The sequence below is a fragment of the Malaclemys terrapin genome, chromosome 1 (assembly GCF_027887155.1).
Source record: "Malaclemys terrapin pileata isolate rMalTer1 chromosome 1, rMalTer1.hap1, whole genome shotgun sequence".
Taxonomy (NCBI): Eukaryota; Metazoa; Chordata; order Testudines; family Emydidae; genus Malaclemys; species Malaclemys terrapin.
The window spans coordinates 99551290-99570848 of NC_071505.1; the positions used below are offsets into that span (position 1 = coordinate 99551290).

Sequence of the window (19559 nt, forward strand, 5' to 3'; positions counted from 1 at the left end):
GTGGTTTGAGATCCACGGATGAAAAGACCATATTAATTACTGTTAAAGAGCCTGATTCTGTTGTTCATACACAAGCAAAACTACCAGTGAGGATTTCTAAAATGGTTGCTTCCTTCTTAAATAGGCATTTTTTTTTAGGACCAATACCATGCAACAAGTGGCTACGTGAAGGGAGTGAACTGGAATAGTCCCTAATTCATACACACATTGAATTACATGTAGCAACGTTTCCCAGCCTCATAGAAATACACTGGGGAGAAATCATTTCGTAACAGCAAAATTGGTTGAAATAATAATCTTAATTTAAAAGACATTCTGTAGCTGGAAAGGGGGGGGGGATTAACAAGACACCTTTAGACTGTTTTCACACCATTTCACACTGTTTTCACACCAGTGAATGTGGAGGCATGCAAAGGGCCTGAACATCACAGAGAAAAGCAAGAAGAAAACTCAGTGCAGAGACTGGTGATTGGTAATGACCCAGGCTAGTTTGGACAAGCAAGAATTATTGCCTGTTCCTATAGGTGCCAAATCAGACAGAAAAGGGGACTAAGGCACATTTTTCGCTGTACAAAGAATTCTCACAGTAATGTGCTACCTCATTGGTTATATGGCATTCTTTAGATAGTTCATTCTCAGTGAATTTTAGCCTCCTGTAGTGCATACACTCTGGGCATTACTAACTTGTTTAGACACAATGGCCTTGTGTATATTTTTGTTTTGTTAAATGTGCCGTTGCTAACGCTTGGCATCATCTGCAAAATTCTTCCTTCTCAATTCTGGAACGTTTGCGGAAAATGTTTAGAAAGCACGAAATAAGTACTGAAAGACTCACCAGAAAATCGGATGCATTCTGAAAACCAAAACAGGATCCAGATTGACAAATCAGAAACCTTGTTTTAATTAAGTCACGTCTGTCTTACCATTCAGCATTTCAGTCTATTTAATATTTTGAAATCGTAGCCTAGGAAGATTTTTGTAATTTTTGCTAAAATGCAATTAAACTTTTGCTGTCACACCAGAAATATTAATAGCTTTTTCTGCTGGAGTGTGCAATTTTATGGCAGGACCAGTGCACTTTGATAATATTGATAGCCTGTGTGCAGACTTTATATAGTCTTAATCTATCAATGTTATTTCCACCAAAATTAATAGTGGACAGTGCAACTTTCAGTACTTTAAAAACACATACCTCTATGGAAAAAGCCACGGTTCATTTTAATGTAGAAGGGGTCTAATAACAAGTATGTTGCTGAAAGCAAATTAAACAAGTCACTAGAGAAGCAGCAGCAAGAGCACAAAGGAACAAATTCTGCTCTTAGTTACAGTGGTGCGAGTCCAAAATCAGTATACTGAAGTCACTGGAATTTTGCCATATTTACACCGGTGAAACAGAACAGAATTTGTCCCAGTCTTGCAGTTAACCCATTAGAGTAGATATGTGCCCTATCCATAATTTAGAAAACATTTATTTCATCCCCAAAGGCTTGACCCAATCAATGCCCACAAAACTCAGTGGGTGTCTTTCAATTGACTTCACTAGGCAACAGTCAACACTCTAGCAAACTCAACCCTCCCATCAATATACCCCTTTCATGACAGCCCTAAAATCCTAGGCCCCTTTTGGATGACACTGTGCATAGCAGTCTGACAACAAAATAAATCAAAACCATATAGCTGCAAATTGCTGGACAGAATGTGTCCAGCCTGTCTCCCAAACTCAGAGGAGCCGCTTTGTAGTACCTCCAAAACAGATACCATGGAGGGGCATTCAGGAAGGGTGGGGAGGGGACATGTAGGATAAAGATCAGCGGGCATGTTCTGCATGATTACCCCTGATCTGGCAATGGAGATTTTGTTCATACCCTGGAATATTATTTCTCTCCCCTGCAGGAATTATCTGTCAAAGGGAGTGATATATGGCAATGCTTAGAACCAGAACATATGTGAATATTAACACTGATTTTGTAACACATCTGTGCACCCATTTGAGAGATATTTTTGCCACTTTTCCCTCCCCCTGCCCTATCCCCCCTACCCAAAAAAACACTGTTCAGACTTTAGTGCCTAACTTAAATATAGTTTGAGCCTCATCTAGAAACATACAAGTCTAATTCGTTTTTCAAAGCTAACCACGCATAACCAATAATGAATGCACTATCAAAAATGGCCCAGCTTTACCCTTGAATGCCTACAACCCCAAAGCATGTAAGTTATTATTAACTATCATACTTAATATTTGAAACATTTCCTCCACACACACACACGTACACCCTTAGCTCATATAAAATTCTCCTCTCCCACATCCAGCAAGGGTTGTTTTATTATGGATTACCAGAAGGGTGTATAATCGGTTCTTGATACTACAGTATATGTGCACAACGTGCAATTCAATTTAGGTTTACTAAAATCATACAGACAGAAAATTGTCCCAGTTGCATACCAATAAAAATTGGAGTACAATAATGCAAATGGCGTTTAAAGAATTTTAAATACCTAGAGCTCTTTGTTTTAAGATAAGGCATTATCATAGAGATTATCTGAGGGATCCTATTATAAATACCTTATTAATTATAACTCTATCTTTCCATAATCCCCAAATCCCTACAAGTTAGTCATTTTAAAAGCACTAAATGCTTTCTGCCCACCTTACACAATCCAGATTTGTTGGCAAAGATGAAGTATGTGAATTACCAGCTACAAAAGAATACCATCTGTTTAAAGGTTTTAATTCCCTTAAAAAAAAAAAAAAAAAAAAAGTAACCCTTCCCAAAAAAAACCAATTTTCATTGTTTTAGAATACATATATTTTAAGCACCAGTAACAGGACCTTTTATAAATGAATGGCAAATGCTGGTTTAAAAAAAGAAAAAAAAAGTAAAAGAACATAGTTCTCTGCTTTGTATTGAACACAATGTGTTTGAGAAATGGATTGAAACCCAACAGAGCCTTTTATTCCTTGTATGAACTCTACAATTAAAAACGATAGTCTCCCACAGCCCAGCCAAGTAACATAAAAAAGCATGATCTTTTGATATGAAGATTACGAAGAACAGCATCTTTCAGCCCAGGACAATGATTGCCAGCCTGTGCACAGGGTTCAAAGGAGAAGTGGTTCCTTTGCAGAACCAGCATGGCTGAGAAAGACTGAGCCCTTTTCACACATCCTGGAGGAACCAGCCAAGGTGCTGCAAACACAAGCACGCTTAACTTCAATCACATGAATATGCCATTGAAATCAGTGGGACTACTCATGGGAGGAAAATTAAGAACAGACCTAAGCATCAGCAGAATCAGGACATATGTCTGTTCTTCCATGACCACAGTCCAGTCCCCTTTGGCACTACACTTTGGACACAGATACTGCCTCACAAAATATACCAGTGGATTCACAAAGCAGTGAGAAATTCTGCTCAAATATATTGTTTGCACTTTCCATTTCTCCCATTATGTGCTGCTAAGTTCCTTCATGCAAGTGTGAAAGCACAGCACCACTGATTGATGGCAGAAGGATGTGAATTCTTCCTTCACTGTCTATAATGTGGCGCAAACAACATTCATACTACCCTGAAAGACACCATCTCTTCTTGCTTAAGCTAATGTAGTTTACATAACTGCACTCTCATTTCTTGCCTTGGAAGAATTTATAACACCTTTAATTTTTCTGAGCAGCTCACCTTCAAATATCTACATATGTTGAGATGGACTAGTTGAAATTTAGCTTAAAAGTCACATTACGGAATACATTTCTTTCAGTTAGTAAAATGACAAGTCTAGTCAGATGTGACAATTATTTTAAAAATACAATAAAACCAAAACAAATATGATCTTACCAAAAAACAAACCAGCATAAAACAAACTCCCCATTTCCCCTGAACACCTCATGCCTGAACAATATTTGCTTCATCCGCAGCCCTCCTAAAAAAGTGTGCACCTTGAAGGTTAGCAGATTGGGGCTGTGTAGGCCCAAATTATAAATGTTGTATGGAAAAGACAAATCAACAAACCCAACCTTTTACAGAAGATTAACTAGAGCTGACGATTTCTGAATGTTTTTAACAATTTTGATAAGTTTTTGCCATCAAAATTTCAAATTTTAGTGAAAAAAGGTCAATGTTTTCAATGATTTTTTTCCTTGGGGGGGGGAAAAAAAAAAAAAAAAAAAAACACCCTACAAACCATTTTTTCAGCCAGTTCTAATCTCAGCAGAAATATCATCATGAAACTTTATTGTAAAATGTTCAATGGATACATTCATTCATGAATATCCCTTTCTGGTGCTTACAAGCTAACCCTTACAGCCTCACATTTAGGACATAAGAACCGGTATACAAAAGTAACTAAGAAAAGGTAAAAGTGAACGGAGAGTCTGTTTTTATTGTCTAAGATGAGTGCAGTGCAAACAGCAAGCAAAAAGAGTTAAAGGGTAAAAGTAAGTGAGGTATTTAAAATTCTTTCCATGTTAATCTAAGGTAAGGACATTTGTTTATTTAACACAGTAGAACCTCTCTGATTCACATAGACAAGCAGTTCATTTGTATATTAGAAAGTAAGGAGGCCATTCTCAAAGCCTTCCAGCCAACTCAAGCTCTGCTTTGGGGAAGTGTGGGATTAGTACCCCAGTTAAGACCAGTGTAGGGGATGTGCAGAGGAAATGAGCTGGAGCTATCCTGGCTGCCTGTGAAACCCCTACGTCGCCAGAAAGGCGCTGTATACCAGGCCTTCACTGGGTGGGCAGAAGACCACAGAGAAGGCCAACAGAGGGGGAGGACAGAGGATGAACATTTACATGGATCCAATGGCCCAAAACCTACTGCAACTGGTGTGCCGATACCACCCCAGGGCAGCACAGCAGCTGGAGGGGAACTGCATGTGGAGAGAGAGTTATATTTATAAATCAGTAGAATCTGGGCATTTTATTAGCCATAAAGTCACTACAACCATTTTCATTAAGTTAAAACCTGTAACAAGTTTACAAAACGGAGCCCTGATCTAGAAAGCCTAGATTTGGCTTCAGTGGAAATGGGGGGCAGAGGGGGGGGGGAGGAAGGAGAGGAGAGAGAACCGAAATTATTTGTACAGCAAGTCATACCGAGTACTCACGTTAATGACTCTCCAATGGAGTCCTGACGGATTCATTAAGTCTTGGCTTTCAGATGCCAAAGTAAACAACCAACAATAAAAAGGGTCAGAGCAGATCCTCCCATGGCTATACCCACAATAAAGGGAACAGAGAACCCAGAGCACTTGCTCTCTTCAGGGATAGGAGTGGAGGAATGGTGCAGAAGTAACGGGGGTCTGAAACCTTCCCTCTGTCTGTTTTATCATCTACGACTTAGACTGTGAGCTCTTTGTGGCAGGGAACCTTTTTTTTTTTTTTTACTCGATGTGTGTACGGTGCATAGAGGCCCTGATCTTTGACTAAATACAAAGAAGAAGAAAAGGGGAATCAGCCAAACCGCTGAAATCTGAATAGCCACTCTAAAGGATTAAATCCACTCCACCCAAAAAGAGACAGGACAGTTGAGCTACACGAGGAACAGGCACATTCAGTGCAAATAAGAATGTGTTTTCTAATGGACTTTATCCTTGTAAATCAATGAAGTATCAAATCTAACACCCTAGAAATGTCTGTTGGCCTTAAACCCTGGGATGATGATTTGCACAAACATTTATTTTAAATTTTTTTTTAATTATTTTTTTTAGGATCAGATTCAGCACCCAATAAAGTCAATAAAAAGACTCCTATTTACTTGTATGGGCTTTGGACAAGACCCTTAAATTGAATACACACTATTATACTGTATACATAAAAAAATATTCATGCTTAAGCTAATCAAATAAGAACCCAAACAACTGCCTTAAACCATGTAAACTATCTACAAATAAAATTGTATCAAATTTAAGATGCTATGTCTCCATCCCCAACCCCATCTTTCTATTTAAATGTCACGGGATTACCTTTGAGTTGATACATAATACATATATTTTAGCTCAAAAGACTTCAGAGAGAGGCAACTGTGATACTATTAGAATGACATTCACACAAGGACAAATGAAGCATCCTCATACGTAGGGATCTGATACAGTATCTCAGGCTACAAATAAAAATCAAATTAAATACTGTACTGAATTCAGGCTTTGGGAAAGCCAACAGGGATCCAGCTTCTTCCACTTCTCTGAACTGCTTTTAAAGTTACATGTCTCATACAAGATAAACCACTCTGTCACTGCAAAAAAGTAATGGAAACAATTTAAGCATTCAGAAAATATGCCCACCCAGCACAGACATGAAGTTGTTGACACGCTGGTTACACTTAACTAAGCCTATCAATGTTTTTATACACTGCACTGTGCGGTTCTGTTTTATACATCTATTTCTTACGGAAAAAATAAAAGTTTAATGTGAATGGAATTTTTTTGTGTCTTGGAAAAAATGAGGTTTGAGCCAAATCTTGACAGGTTTAAGTCTGTAGTACAGAGCATTAATACTATGAAAGTCAGCGCAAACTTCCACAATATTTATAAGGTGTTTTGCAAATGTCTGTACTAATGAGAGCTAACATTTTTAGACCATTAAATTTTTTTTAAAACTTATACAATCTACCTTTTGGAAATAGTAATTATGGAGTAATAGATGATCTGACTACTTAATGGAAAGTAGCCATGGGTGGTACCCTGTAAGTTTGGTTTCAACATCTCCAGAAATAACAGGCAATTTTTTTGGGAGGGGAAGAGGTTAAGTAGGGAATGGTTTTTCCAAAAAGCCATATTCATATCCACACATTAAAAAAGTTACCCTCTAAAAAGTGAGGGCTAATATTAAAGAGGGAGATTCTCAAAAGGCACAAAGGACAATTAGGTGCCCAAGTCAGTGCATTCCCAGACTACAGGTGTTCTTGACATACCGGGTTAGCCTGAAATGCTTACTCGCATTGAGTAATACTAAATTCTTCAAGTCGTCCCACTGAAGTCAATGGAATGGCTGAAGGAGCAGGGGGTTACTCAGTGTCTGGAATCCTGGCCCCACTGCAGTCAGTCAATGGAAGTTTTGTCACTGACTCCAATAGGGACAGGATTTCACTCCATGGGATTGCATTAGAATCTGACTCTTAATTAAAATATCCCAGACAAACATGCTCCCTCAATTGTTCTGACTATAAAATACCCCAAATAGAACAAAATCTGAGTCTCTCTGCAGAGTGTCACATTCCCATCCCTTCCACTGCTAGAGATCATCATGGACCTCATCCCACTTGAAAAGCAGAGGAGAAAAGAAAGATGGAATATTGCACTACTGATCAGAACCTGCCACAGAAACCAGTGGTGAGTTTGAGATTTTTTTTAAAGCTCTTAAGTCAATCAGTGGTACAGTGTAGGATATATTTTGACATTTAAAGAAAGGAAGACCTAGCATTTGTTCAAGCAACAGACTAGTACCAACAGTAAAGAGTGACATTAATAACTGGGCAATTGGTGGCTCAGATGCTATGGTGATGGGCAGTAGTATAAAACCCTAAGATCAAAAGATCAAACACAGACAAAGCTGCAATGAAATGCAGCAACCTCATGGTTGGAGAGCAAAAGTCCACCAGCATATAGTTCAATGAACAACAGTAGAAAAAGGAGAAATTTTGAAGAAGGACACGTGAAGAAACCCCAAACAAACAGTTACAAAAGTGATCATCAATATCCATACAGAACAGTCAGGAGAGCAGACTGCTCTGCTACATAGAAAAATCCATATAGGTAGTGGGAAATTTCACAGATTTCCCCTCAGTTTCCATCAGATCATTCCATCAGGGCCTGTGGTTTCCTCCCAGAGGAACAGGTAGTGGGTTCAACCTCCCCAGGGATCCTCCAGAAACCAGGGCCATCTCCATTTTTGTCTCCGCAATGCCCTACAATCCCCTGCAGCTATTTCCCAACCATCAGTACTGCTCAGCTACCCTGGCCAGTAGCTACCCTGAAAAGCTTCATTAAAGGGCACTTTCCACAGCAAGGAGGGATTTTGTGCCAAAGTTAATAAAACCTTGAGTTATCGTGTATTAACTTGGGCCTGGTCTACACTACGAGTTTAGTTCGAATTTAGCAGCGTTAAATTGAATTAACCCTGCACTCATCCACACAATGAAGCCATTGACTTCGACATAAAGAGCTCTTAAAAATCGATTTCTGTACTCCTCCCCAACGAGGGGAGTAGCGCCGAAATCGACATCACCATTTCGAATTAGGGTTAGTGTGGCCGCAATTCGACGGTATTGGCCTCCGGGAGCTAACCCGCAGTGCACCATTGTGACCGCTCTGGACAGCAATCTGAACTCGGATGCACTGGCCAGGTAGACAGGTAAAGCCCCGCGAATATTTGAATTTCATTTCCTGTTTGCCCAACGTGGAGCGCTGATCAGCACAGGTGACCATGCAGAGCTCATCAGCACAGCCAGAATCAAAAAAGAGCTCCAGCATGGACCGTACGGGAGATACTGAATCTGATCTCTGTATGGGGAGATGAATCTGTTCTATCAGAACTCCGTTCCAAAAGACAAAATGCCAAAACATTTGAAAAAAATTTCCAAGGCCATGATGGACAGAGGCCACAACAGGGACTCAACACAGTGCTGCATGAAACTTAAGGAGCTGAGACAAGCGTACCAGAAAGCCAAAGAATCAAATGGACGCTCACGGAGGGAGGGACGACTGATGACTGTAGCTATCCCACAGTTCCATTTGAATTCTGGGTTGAGCTCCCAATGCCTGAAGGGTCAAAAACATTGTCGCAGGTGGTTCAGGATATATGTCGTCAGCCCCCTTTCCCCCCGTGAAAGCAAAAGGAAAAAAAAATCGTTTCTCGCCTTTTTTCACTGTCACCGTATGTCTACTGGATGCTGCTGGCAGACACGGTGCTGCAGCGCTACACAGCAGCATCCCCTTGCTTTGCCTTGCGGATGGCAGACGGTGCAGTATGACTGGTAACCATCATCGTCGTCCTGTGGGTGCTCCTGGCTGGCCTTGGTATGGTCGGTCGGGGGCACCTGGGCAGACATGGGTGCTCCTGACTGGCCTCGGTGAGGTCGGTCGGGGGCGCCTGGACAAAAAGGGGAATGACTCCAGGTCATTCTCTTCTTTAAGTTTTGTCTAATGGAGATTCATTCCTGCCTGGAATATCATGGCAGCTGGAGGCTTCTGCCTCAGGCTGCTCTCCCAGTCGGCAGCACCGCGCAGTCATACCTACCCCAGCCTACCCCTTGCTCTCAGGGCTCACAATCAGATACTTAGACCTCTACATTTTGCTGCAAATAAAAAAAATAAAGCTGCCGTTTAGAACTGTCCCCCAACATACATATCCTGGGACATTTTGTATTTTACCAGTGTCAACCAAAGGCCCACACACAAATGGAGATTCAGTCCTACCTGTGCTTCTATCCTAGTGCTTATCACAGATTCCCATTTTTAGCTATCGGCTGAGCAAGTGCAGAATGGTGGTTCACTCGACTTCACCGTAAGCCAACCGCCCTCCCCTCCCACCTTTGATCTCTGCTTGCAGAGGCAATAAAGTCAGTGTTGTTTCAAATTCATGCATTCTTTATTACTTCATCACACAAATGGGGGGATAACTGCCAAGGTAGCCCAAGAGGGGTGGGGGAGGAGGGAAGCAATGGGTGGGGTTGTTGTAGGGGCACCCCTAGAATGGCATGCAGCTCATCATTTCTGCGGGATGTCTGGGGCTCTGACCCGGAGCGGCCGTTTGCCTCTCTGGTTCTTTAGTAGGCTTGCCTGATATTCTAGGCAGGACTGAATCTCCATTAGACAAAACAAAGAAGAGAATGACCTGGGGAGTCATTCCCATTTTTGTCCAGGTGCCCCCAACCGACCTCACCGAGGCCAGCCAGGAGCACCCATGACAGCAGCAGACAGTACAGTATGGCTGGTAACAGTCTTTGCTAACTTGCAAAGGTAAGGGGATGCTGCTGTGTAGTGCTGCAATACCACGTCTGTCAGCAGCATCCAGTAGACATACGGTGACAGTGAAAAAAGGCTGAATGGGCTCCATGGTTGCCGTGCTATGGCGTCTGCCTGGGCAATCCAGGGGAAAGGGCGCGAAATGATTGTCTGCCGTTGCTTTCACGGAGGGAGGATTGACTGACGACATTTACCCATAACCACCCGCAACAAATTTTTGGCCCCATCAGACATTGGGAGCTCAACCCAGAATTCCAATGGGCGGGGGAGACTGCGGGAACTATGGGATAGCTACCCACAGTGCAACGCTCTGGAAGTCGATGCTAGCCTCGGTACATGGACGCACACCGCCGAATTAATGTGCTTAGTGTGGCCGCATGCACTCGACTTTATACAATCGGTTGCCAAAAATCAAATTCTGTAAATTTGGAGTAATCCCATAGTGTAGACATACCCTGGGAGCAGTTTACTATTGGCTTCCAGGGGAGGAGAGACATATAGAGCAGAGAGTGAGGAGTACAATGCACCCAGTTCCCCATGCACAAGGGGACATGAACTGAATTCTTCCCTGGAGACAAGAGACCAACCTACTTACCTAGGGTTTCTTTGTTGTTGTTTTAAAGCTCTCGTTACTGTGCTTGCTTTCACACACTCATCCTAGGCAAATGATCTGTCTCATGACCTTGATTTTTAAAATGGCTCATTCAAAAACTCCACAACTAAACATCATTGAATTCAATGTATCTATCTTGACAGCTTAAGGGCTGATTTGTCCCACTGGGGTTTGGGCTTGTGGTTCCAGGAAATAGAGGTATTTCAGACCTGAAACTTAAACTCTATTTAAACTCAAAAAAGAAAAATGATATATGCTAGCCTTTGCGGAGTAACTGGAGAATCTTATTGCTGTCACCCCTATACTTCCCTGAGCCTCTTCTCCCTCTTTTGCATCACATCTAGAATTACTTTGAAAGCCCCTTAGGATAAGGAATGTGTCTTTTAATATGTATTTTGAGTTTGTGTGATTATGCGTTCCTTCTTCTCCCCCACTCCCAGAAAATGTTGGTTTTGGGAAGATTTTGATGAAAATGAACAATTTCCATGGAACGACATTTGTGTGAAAAAAAAATGGTATTTAGCTGAGAACCCAATTTTCCATTTTAAAAAAAAGTTTCGGTGGAAAATTTTTGACTAGCCCTAATTGTGAGGTCCCTAACATACTAACTGCTGTAATAATAAAATAAATAAATAAGTGACATGAGAGATGAATCGTGTTGCAAAGAGACAGGTCACTTTACTGTTGGTTTCTTGTTGAATGAACTCAGGCAGAGGGACTTTTGCATAAAAAGAAAAACCTTGAAACAGATAAAATGCCAAGCCTTTGAAAGCTCCTAATACCTTCAGTCCCAAATCCCCACACATACACTCCAGAGTCATGCTCTTTGAGGACTCTGAGCCAGAATTCATCCCTGGTGCAACTTCACTGAAACTTGCCTCATATCAATATCTCTAGTATATGATATTTGGGTAATTACCCAATGCCCTTTTGCTTAACAAACCAAACTTGCTGGAGTTGAAAAACTGTTATCACAAGTTTATATAAGAACTGTAGGCTAGTATGCACTTGTATCACAACATAGATGACATATGGTTATATTCTGGTAAGGTAAGGTAAAAAAATAGATGGTAAATCTTGGAACAATAGATTTTTGCACATTACACTTTCATTTCTCTACACCTGGCTTGCAATCTAATATATATGATCCTAGTTTAAAGTCTATGACAGTTCTATAGTAGTTTACATCACAGAAATATACCACACAAAGCAGAACCAGTCACACTCATAAAGGTGCTTTAGAGCAGTGGTTTTCAAGCTATGGTCTGCAGACCCCTGGGAATCCACAGACTATGTCTAAGATTTCCAAAGGGGTCTGCACCTCTATTTGAAATTTTCTAGGGGTCCACAGATGGAAAAAAAAAAAAAAGTTGAAAGCCACTGCCTTAGCGACAGAAGGTTGGATTCCAATTGCACTTTAGCTGGTGTAAATCAGGAGCACCACCACGGATATTAATTCCGTTACAGCAGCCTAAACCTGTACAAAACAGCAATCAGGTTCACCTTCTCCAACCAACAGTGATTCTACAATATTACTTTCTTCTATTAAGTCTCTAAATTAAATCTTTTGCACTGCTTTGAAATCTCAACTCAAATGCAGTTTTAAAAGAAGTTAGAATATAAACAGTAATCCTCAACTATCCCTATAAAAAGCACTTAGTTCTTTTTGGAGGTATTCAAAAATTCATTCCAGAAAGCATTTTCATCTCTGGTCTACTGAGTTCAGATTCCAAGTTTTAATACTATATTTTATTTGAAGCTAGGAAAAATAAATCTGTGGCCAATTACCTTTGAATAAACCTACTAACTATACTGCCCACTGGATATAACCACTGTAAAAATTACATTTGTTGTGAATGACATGCTACAGTGTATTCTGAAGCCTTCCAATACATGATTGGCAGTTGGGGCCCCAATTCTGCTAGGTGCTGAGCACTCCCTGTGAAGTCAGTGGGATTGGAGGCACTGGGCAGATAGGGAAAAACTAGGATATAATAAATTTGTATTACTTAGGGGGGATTGGCAGGTATGAACCCAGACAGACAAAGAAAGGGAATACATTCAACAGGCAAATACCAAGTTTTGTGAAGCCAGCTGCTGAAGACGATCTGATAGGGAGGTATTCAGGAGGACCAAGTATCACCACAAAAGCCTAGATCAACTGCATCATAATACTATCAATTCATAATGTAAATGCTTAGTGACCCCAAGAGCCTTAATGAAGGTCATTTTGATCAACTACAGTTTAGTGGCAATGTCAAAGGTGGAGCGAGGGGAGGACGCTGAACGCATGTGTTTCCACTGAACTATCTTTCAGTGATTCTTCTAATAAGTATTTTAATTTCAGCTTCCCCATCGTTTCTCAAACTGGGGGGGGGGAGAAATCAGAGCACAGGCAGTGCAAGTGATAGTTTTCTGCTTCTTCCCACCCCCCCCCCACCCCCACCACCACACACAGACAGTTCTGCAGTCACTCTGCACGTAGGACTGCCACTGGAATCAATGAAACGTCTGTGCCTGGAGCAGCTGCAGAGACACACTCCACACTAATGTCCTAGGGCTCGATCCTGCTTCCATTTAAATCAGTGGCAAAGCTCCCAAACGACTTAAACGGGAGCAGAGTCAGCGCCCCTCCCCACACACACACAGCACATTCCTACACTTAACAGAACGATGCATTTTTACTGAGGGTTTTTACACGATACATCTTGGGGGGGGGGGGGGGGAGTCAGACTGGTGTCTATGCCACCAGACGCTTAACTACACAGAGCTGCAGCACTTTGGACGTGCATTAGTTTCAAGGACCCTTCGCCAAATTAAATAAAATCAAGCCATTGTCGTGCAAACATTCCAGCCTCATCCAGAACACTGTCACCGCATCAGCTGGCCTGTTAGCGGCTCCAGCGAACCTTGATGAGTTTCTCTTTCAGGTCCTGACCCAAACCTCAACCCACTGAAATCGCTGGAAACCTTTCCGCCGACTGTCATCGACTTTGGATCCGGCCCCAAGCACGGAGCATTTCACTCCTCCAGCCTGTAACCTCCAAAATACTCTTCTCACTGGGGAGTGAGAAAAAATTTTTGGAGTCGATCTCAGATACTTTTTTCTGTATTGGAGCAACTAACTGAAGTTAATTTTAAGTCTTTAGAATTTCAGGGCAAACACTTTCACTCAGTTATTTTAATCACAGGAGTACAAAACCCATTTGCCAGCTCTTTGCATTCGATAGCATTGGTTTGGCTACTTACGGGTCGCAGAAACACCAACACGTTACACATAAAGGGGTCAGGACACAATCTATAGTCGAAGGAGGAATCATTTCATCATTGCTCTTCATGTGCTGAGTAACAGCGGAACTTTCACTGCCAGTCCAAAAATTCAAGCACCGCGGCTTTCAGTTTCTCGAAAATATATTTGTTCAATAAACCTCAGTTTACTCCCTCGAAGGATCTCCCCCGCCCCCCCCTTCAGAAATTTTGGCAGGTAGGTAACCTCAAACAGTGCTTAATTCCGTTGATTTCAGTGGGACAATTGGCGTGTTTATAATTAAACACCTGCCTACATTTTAATACAATTGGATCATGAATTATTTCTGCAGCTATTGACCAGATTCTGCAGTCCTTGCTCAGGGAAAACCCTCCAATGACTCTAATGCTGTACGTCGCCCCAGTAAACCCTGCAAAAGCAATCGGCAGAAGAAAAGGACTCCACTCAAAACAATCCGTAGAGCTCCGATGAATAAAATGCTGGGCCCGATCCTGCGCGTACTGAACTACATAGTAACACTTCCAGTTAACTTCAGCAGCAGCGGGATCGGGCCGACTGACAGCATGGGACACACACGGGCTTTTAATATGCACATTATGCTATAACTTTTTTAATCCACTGTAGGATCTTCCCATCTGTGCGCTCCACTTTAGACTGGAGAGCGAGGATTGAACAGGGAAGCGTGTCTTACTTCACAAGTGTAGCACTAAATTGTTTATCTAATACCTGGGGAGAGGGGATGGGAGGTGGCAGCCCCGAGGATAGCGATTATTTCTCAGGCTCCCACAGTTCTGATGCGTGGTCCCCGTTGCTGGGGGAGCCTTTCCGGAGCTCCGAATGGAGACACGCTAGCAGGACATTTTGAGGGGGGCTGATGCCGCAGCAGCTGGAAGTTCAGCGGGGAGCGCCCCAGCCCCCGAGTGTCCCCGCGACCCAAATCCTGTTGGCTACCCGCCCTGCCATAGGGTCACCGCCAGCTGCTCCACAGAGCGGGGCAGCATCGCTCCCACCCCTCTTCTGACCCGTCCCCCGTCCCGGCGCTGCTGCCGCCGCCCGCTCGGACTAGGGCGCGAGGGGCGAGGAGCAGCAGCAATTGCTGCGCCCCAGGCATGCGGCCCACCCGCGAGAGGCGCGCTGCCCGCGCCTGCCCCAGCCCCAGCTGGAAGAGCCGGCGCCGCTCCATCCCAGAGCGCCCCGAGCCCCAGCACAGGTTCACCCCAGGGAAGCAGAAGGCAGGACCGGGGCTAGCAGCCTCAGAGCACACCCGGGAACAGCAAAACCTCTCCCCCACCCCCAACCCAATCCTCGTGGCTAGGGAGAAGCGGGGACCGGGGAGCCCCGCCACAAACAGTCCCAGTAGCACTACAACCCGCGAGGCAAGGGAGAAGCAGGGGCCGCGATCCCAGTCAGCGGCCCGGCCCGGGCCCTTCTGCGGCAGCGCAACCCGGAGCTGCTTAGCCCCCTGTATCCACATGGCAAGAATGGATCGGAAGCGGGGAGGGCGATTTGAGAGACCGCGGGCCTGCAGCTCACCTTCCCGGGCTGAGAGGCAGCGCTGGACCCGGATTTCACAGCATCCGCGCCCGGCGCTGTACACAACCCGAGTTTGATCCCCCAGACAGACCGACTGACCAGCCACACCCCCCAGGCCTCTGTCACTCTGTCCCCAATCCTAAATAATCTCTCCACTATCACAACCAGCCTCCACCCAATAGATCAATCCTCTAATAATGTCCCTCCTCTAATTCCCTAATAATCCCCCAATATCTCAATCCCCTAATATCACCCCTTCTGTAATCCCCTGCTAATCCCCCATCACCCCCAATATCCCAGTCCCCTACTAATCCCCATCTCTCGCCCCAGTATCCGAATCCCCTGCTAATCCCCCATCTCCACCTCCCCCCCAATATCCCAATCCCCTACTAATGCCCCAGAGCCCCCAAAATCCCAATCCCCTGCTAATCCCCAGTCCCCACATCTCCCCCACTAATCCCCCATCTCCACCTCTCCCCCAATATCCCAATCCCCTGCTAATCCCCCGTCCCCACATCTCCTCCAATATCCCAATCCCCTGCTAATGCCCCCCAATATCCCAATCCCCTAATCCCTCATCACCACCTCTCCCCCCATATCCCAATCCCCTACTAATCCCCTGTCCCCACCTCTTCCCCAATATCCTAATCCCCAATCATCTCACCCCTATATCTCAAACACCCCTTTTCTCTAATCCCCTACCAGTTCCCTCCCCCAATCTCCCTACCATCCCTCCCCTCTCACAGCAGCACCACTCTCGCCCCCCTCCCCAACCTCTCAGACACAAAAAGAATAAAAACTACCGCCCATCCTGGTTGCAGGAAAGAGAGTCATTATTGCAGCCTGAATCCCGCGGTGGGGAGCGCACCGTCCGCCAGCCCGAGTCCCCCCGCATGACACAGCCGGGCGGAGCCGGCAGACCAGGAGAGCAAGTGACGGTGCCCTACCTGGATGCAACATACTTTGGAAATAGAAGATGACCAGGATAAAGGATCCGAAGCAAGTGACCAAGACCATCCTGCAAATCCTGTTCATCCTCATGACTTCCATCAGAGCCTGCTTCATGGCTTGGTCCCGGGGCTGCGGGGCAGGAGCACAGGGGATGGGGAGCCGGTTCGCTCTCTGCTCGGAGTTGGGGGTGTGGAAGGAGCTCGGAGCGCACAGAGATGCCTGGAAGCCGGCCGGCCGGCTGCCTGCCTGGCGCCTCCTCCCGCTGCTGCTCTGGGTGATGCCTGGGTAGCAGCGCACAAGGGCTACTTCATTGGGCTGGGTGGTAGTCCTAGGCTGGGCTTCACCACTCTCCGCTCCAGGGCCGGGGAGGGCGGAGGAGTTGTCTGCGCAGAGGGAAGGAGAGAGCCGGAGCGAACTACCCTGTTCAGAACATGGTCGCGTCCAGCTGCTCCCTGGCAAGGCTGCGGGCTTCCTCGCGGTCCCAAAGCCACTCTTATCTGCAGCTGCTGCGCCTGCTGTATAGGGTTCAGGTCAGTTTCCAGGTCCAGGACAAATTAAACATGAACCCGCTCCCCTACATTTAAAGAGGGGCTTTTTTACAATGAGGGCGGGGCAAATCAGCTTGACAGACACTTGGCAGCTTCTAGGGAGAGGTTACAGGATCTCCAGAGAGGGAATTTGGAGAGGAGGGGGAGAAAAGGACGATTCCCTAGGGGAGCCCATTATCACCCCAGGGTGGAAAGAGGAGACCCCCGCACATAGGGAAAGGAAGTGGTTCCCTGCCCAGGGACCCGATACTCTTGGTGGAGCGGGAGGTAATGGGAGATTCCTACTTAGGAACTATTTGCCTTGACTTGGGAGCTGATATTGGGTAGTGCACTTGGACACACACACCTGCAAATAGATTCCCACCGCCACGGACAAGCTAAAGTGGAAATAAAATTCCAGGCTGTGGAATCCAGATGCGATGGTGAGGGGGGGAGAGCATTCCAAATTCACTACCCCTCCCTGAACCAGGCCTTGCCGTCTCTTTCCTGGACTTTCAGCAGTGCAGTTCCTAAAGACTTCAAGTGCATGCAGGGAGGTAGGGCTAAGTATTACCCTGTGTTCCAGGCCCTTCCTTTTCAGTCTTTATTTTGTTTAAGATTTCCTGGGAATGTATCAGATTATTACAAAAAAAAAAAAAAGTGCAAAAAATAACTTCAGTTTTCTGGGTAAATATCAGGATTAGTGGCAGACAGGAGGGCAGAAAAAACTTGTAGAAAAAAGTAAGAGTACTGAAAGTAAAGCAGTTTAATGCTGTGGTTTATGTAATGAACTGTACATTAACAGTACATACACATATGCACACAAATATGTGTGTCTCTTCCCCTACATTGCCTTACTTTTTAAACCTGTTTACACAGACTAACTTATTAACATAACACATCTACCTAATGTAATGGATCTGATTTTCTTAAGGTAAGTGATATCTTCATGTACATGAGTGGTCTGAAATTTGGGTGGAAAAAAAAATCAGTAAAAACCAAATTGTAGCTTTTTTTTTTTTTTGGTAAAGTCTGAACATTTTTCACTAAAAATCATTAAACTGAAAATGAAGGGCCTCACCTCTGTTGCACGCTCATTGGCATTTGAAGAGGAAGGCACAAATCCTGCCCTCTGTTATACTCTGTCCGACTGAAATCCATAGGAGTGAAGAAGTGCAAAAGAGCAAAATTTATCACCTCTTCTGTGGAAGTGCAGCCATCGCTGGAGTAGAATGTAAGATTATGTTTCAAGCTAGATGCCCAAGAACTGTTGTACACAAAAATCATTACTCACTTTTGGTGTCAAGTATCAGGGGGTAGCCGTGTTAGTCTGTATCTACAAAAACAACAAGGAGTCTGGTGGAGGTGTCAGTTCCAGGAGAGGAAAAGCTGCTTCTGTAATGAGCCAGCCACTCCCAGTCCCTATTCAAGCCCAGATTAATGGTGTTGAATTTGCAAATGAATTTTAGTTCTGCTGTTTCTCTTTGAAGTCTGTTTCTGAAGTTTTTTTGTTCAATGATAGTGACTGATTTAAAATTTAAAAACTGACACCTCCTCATCTATTATTGGGAGTGGACTACATCCACCCTGATTGAATTGGCCCTGTCAACACTGGTTCTCCACTTGCGAAGTAACTCCCTGCTCTCCATGTGTCAGTATATAATGCCTGCATCTGTAACTTTCACTCTATGCATCCGAAGAAGTGAGGTTTTTACTCACGAAAGCTTATGCCCAAATAAATCTGTTAGTCTTTAAGGTGCCACCAGACTCCTTGTTGTTTTTACTCACTTTTGGGGCTCTCTCACCAAAGATAGAAAATAATTTATCTGAATGTTTGTGTTGGTAGATCAGATATGGTTGAGGTACTCCTATTAGAAGTTCCTTTGCTCCCAATGATTTGTATTGTTTATTATTGCTTTATTAAGTGTTCAGTTACACAAATGAAAATAAAGTATTTTATCACCAATGACTGAGGGCTTTTTGTGCATGTGTGTAGGGGGGCAGTAGCTTTTTCTATTTTGTGACACAAATATAAAGGGGGGGGGGATATTTTCCCCCCTTTTTCCACGCTTTTAGATCCAAGATAAGATGTAATGCGAAATATCCTACAAAACCAAAGTACATCCTAATCTGTAATAGATCAAAATAACAAAACAAAGTCAGCTTGCAAAAATTTAAACCAAAGCTTTCAGGGTCCCAATTCAGCAGAGCACTTAAACAGCTGCTTAACTCTAAGCACCTGAATAGTTCCTTTAATTCCAATGGGGGGGAGCCACTATGGTGCTAGAAGTTAAGCAGGTACTGAAGTACCTTGCTGAATCAGAGCGAAAGTTCTCCAAGTTTAAGTGCTATTAACATTTTCTATGGCAACATTTCCCAGCTCCATCACCTCCCTGAAATTAGATCTGTAGGAAATAGAGATCAAAGCATTAGAAACAGATGACTAAATTCTCAGTTATACCAGTGCAACTCTATTGAAGTAATTGGAGGTTAACACAGATTCGTGTGAGAGAATTCGGCCCAGCATGTTTTTCTAATTACCTTAAATGTGAAGATCCATTGCCTATGTTTAATTGCTTGGTTGGTGTAGTTATGTTGAAAATGCATTTGCACACTAGATAGCCATGCTCCAGGGCCCACCCACATATTATTTTTGTGCGTTTGTTCACACACATTGTAGATTGTGTGCTCTTAAGGACTACCTCTT

General features: G+C 43.8%; 1 protein-coding gene across 2 annotated transcripts in view; it reads right to left on the reverse strand.

The window, feature by feature from the left end:
• The window catches only part of CHST11 (carbohydrate sulfotransferase 11), a 245420-nt gene extending 228804 nt beyond the window's left edge, over positions 1 to 16616 (reverse strand). The window contains exon 1 of one of the 2 annotated variants that reach the window (XM_054033019.1): positions 16337 to 16616. In XM_054033019.1, coding sequence (XP_053888994.1) covers positions 16337 to 16439 — 103 coding nt within the window. In that variant the 5' untranslated portion in view covers positions 16440 to 16616. Of the gene's footprint in view, positions 1 to 16321 lie in introns of both variants that reach the window. The other variant, XM_054033012.1, reaches the window with a different exon arrangement.
• Positions 16617 to 19559: the final 2943 nt, after the last annotated feature.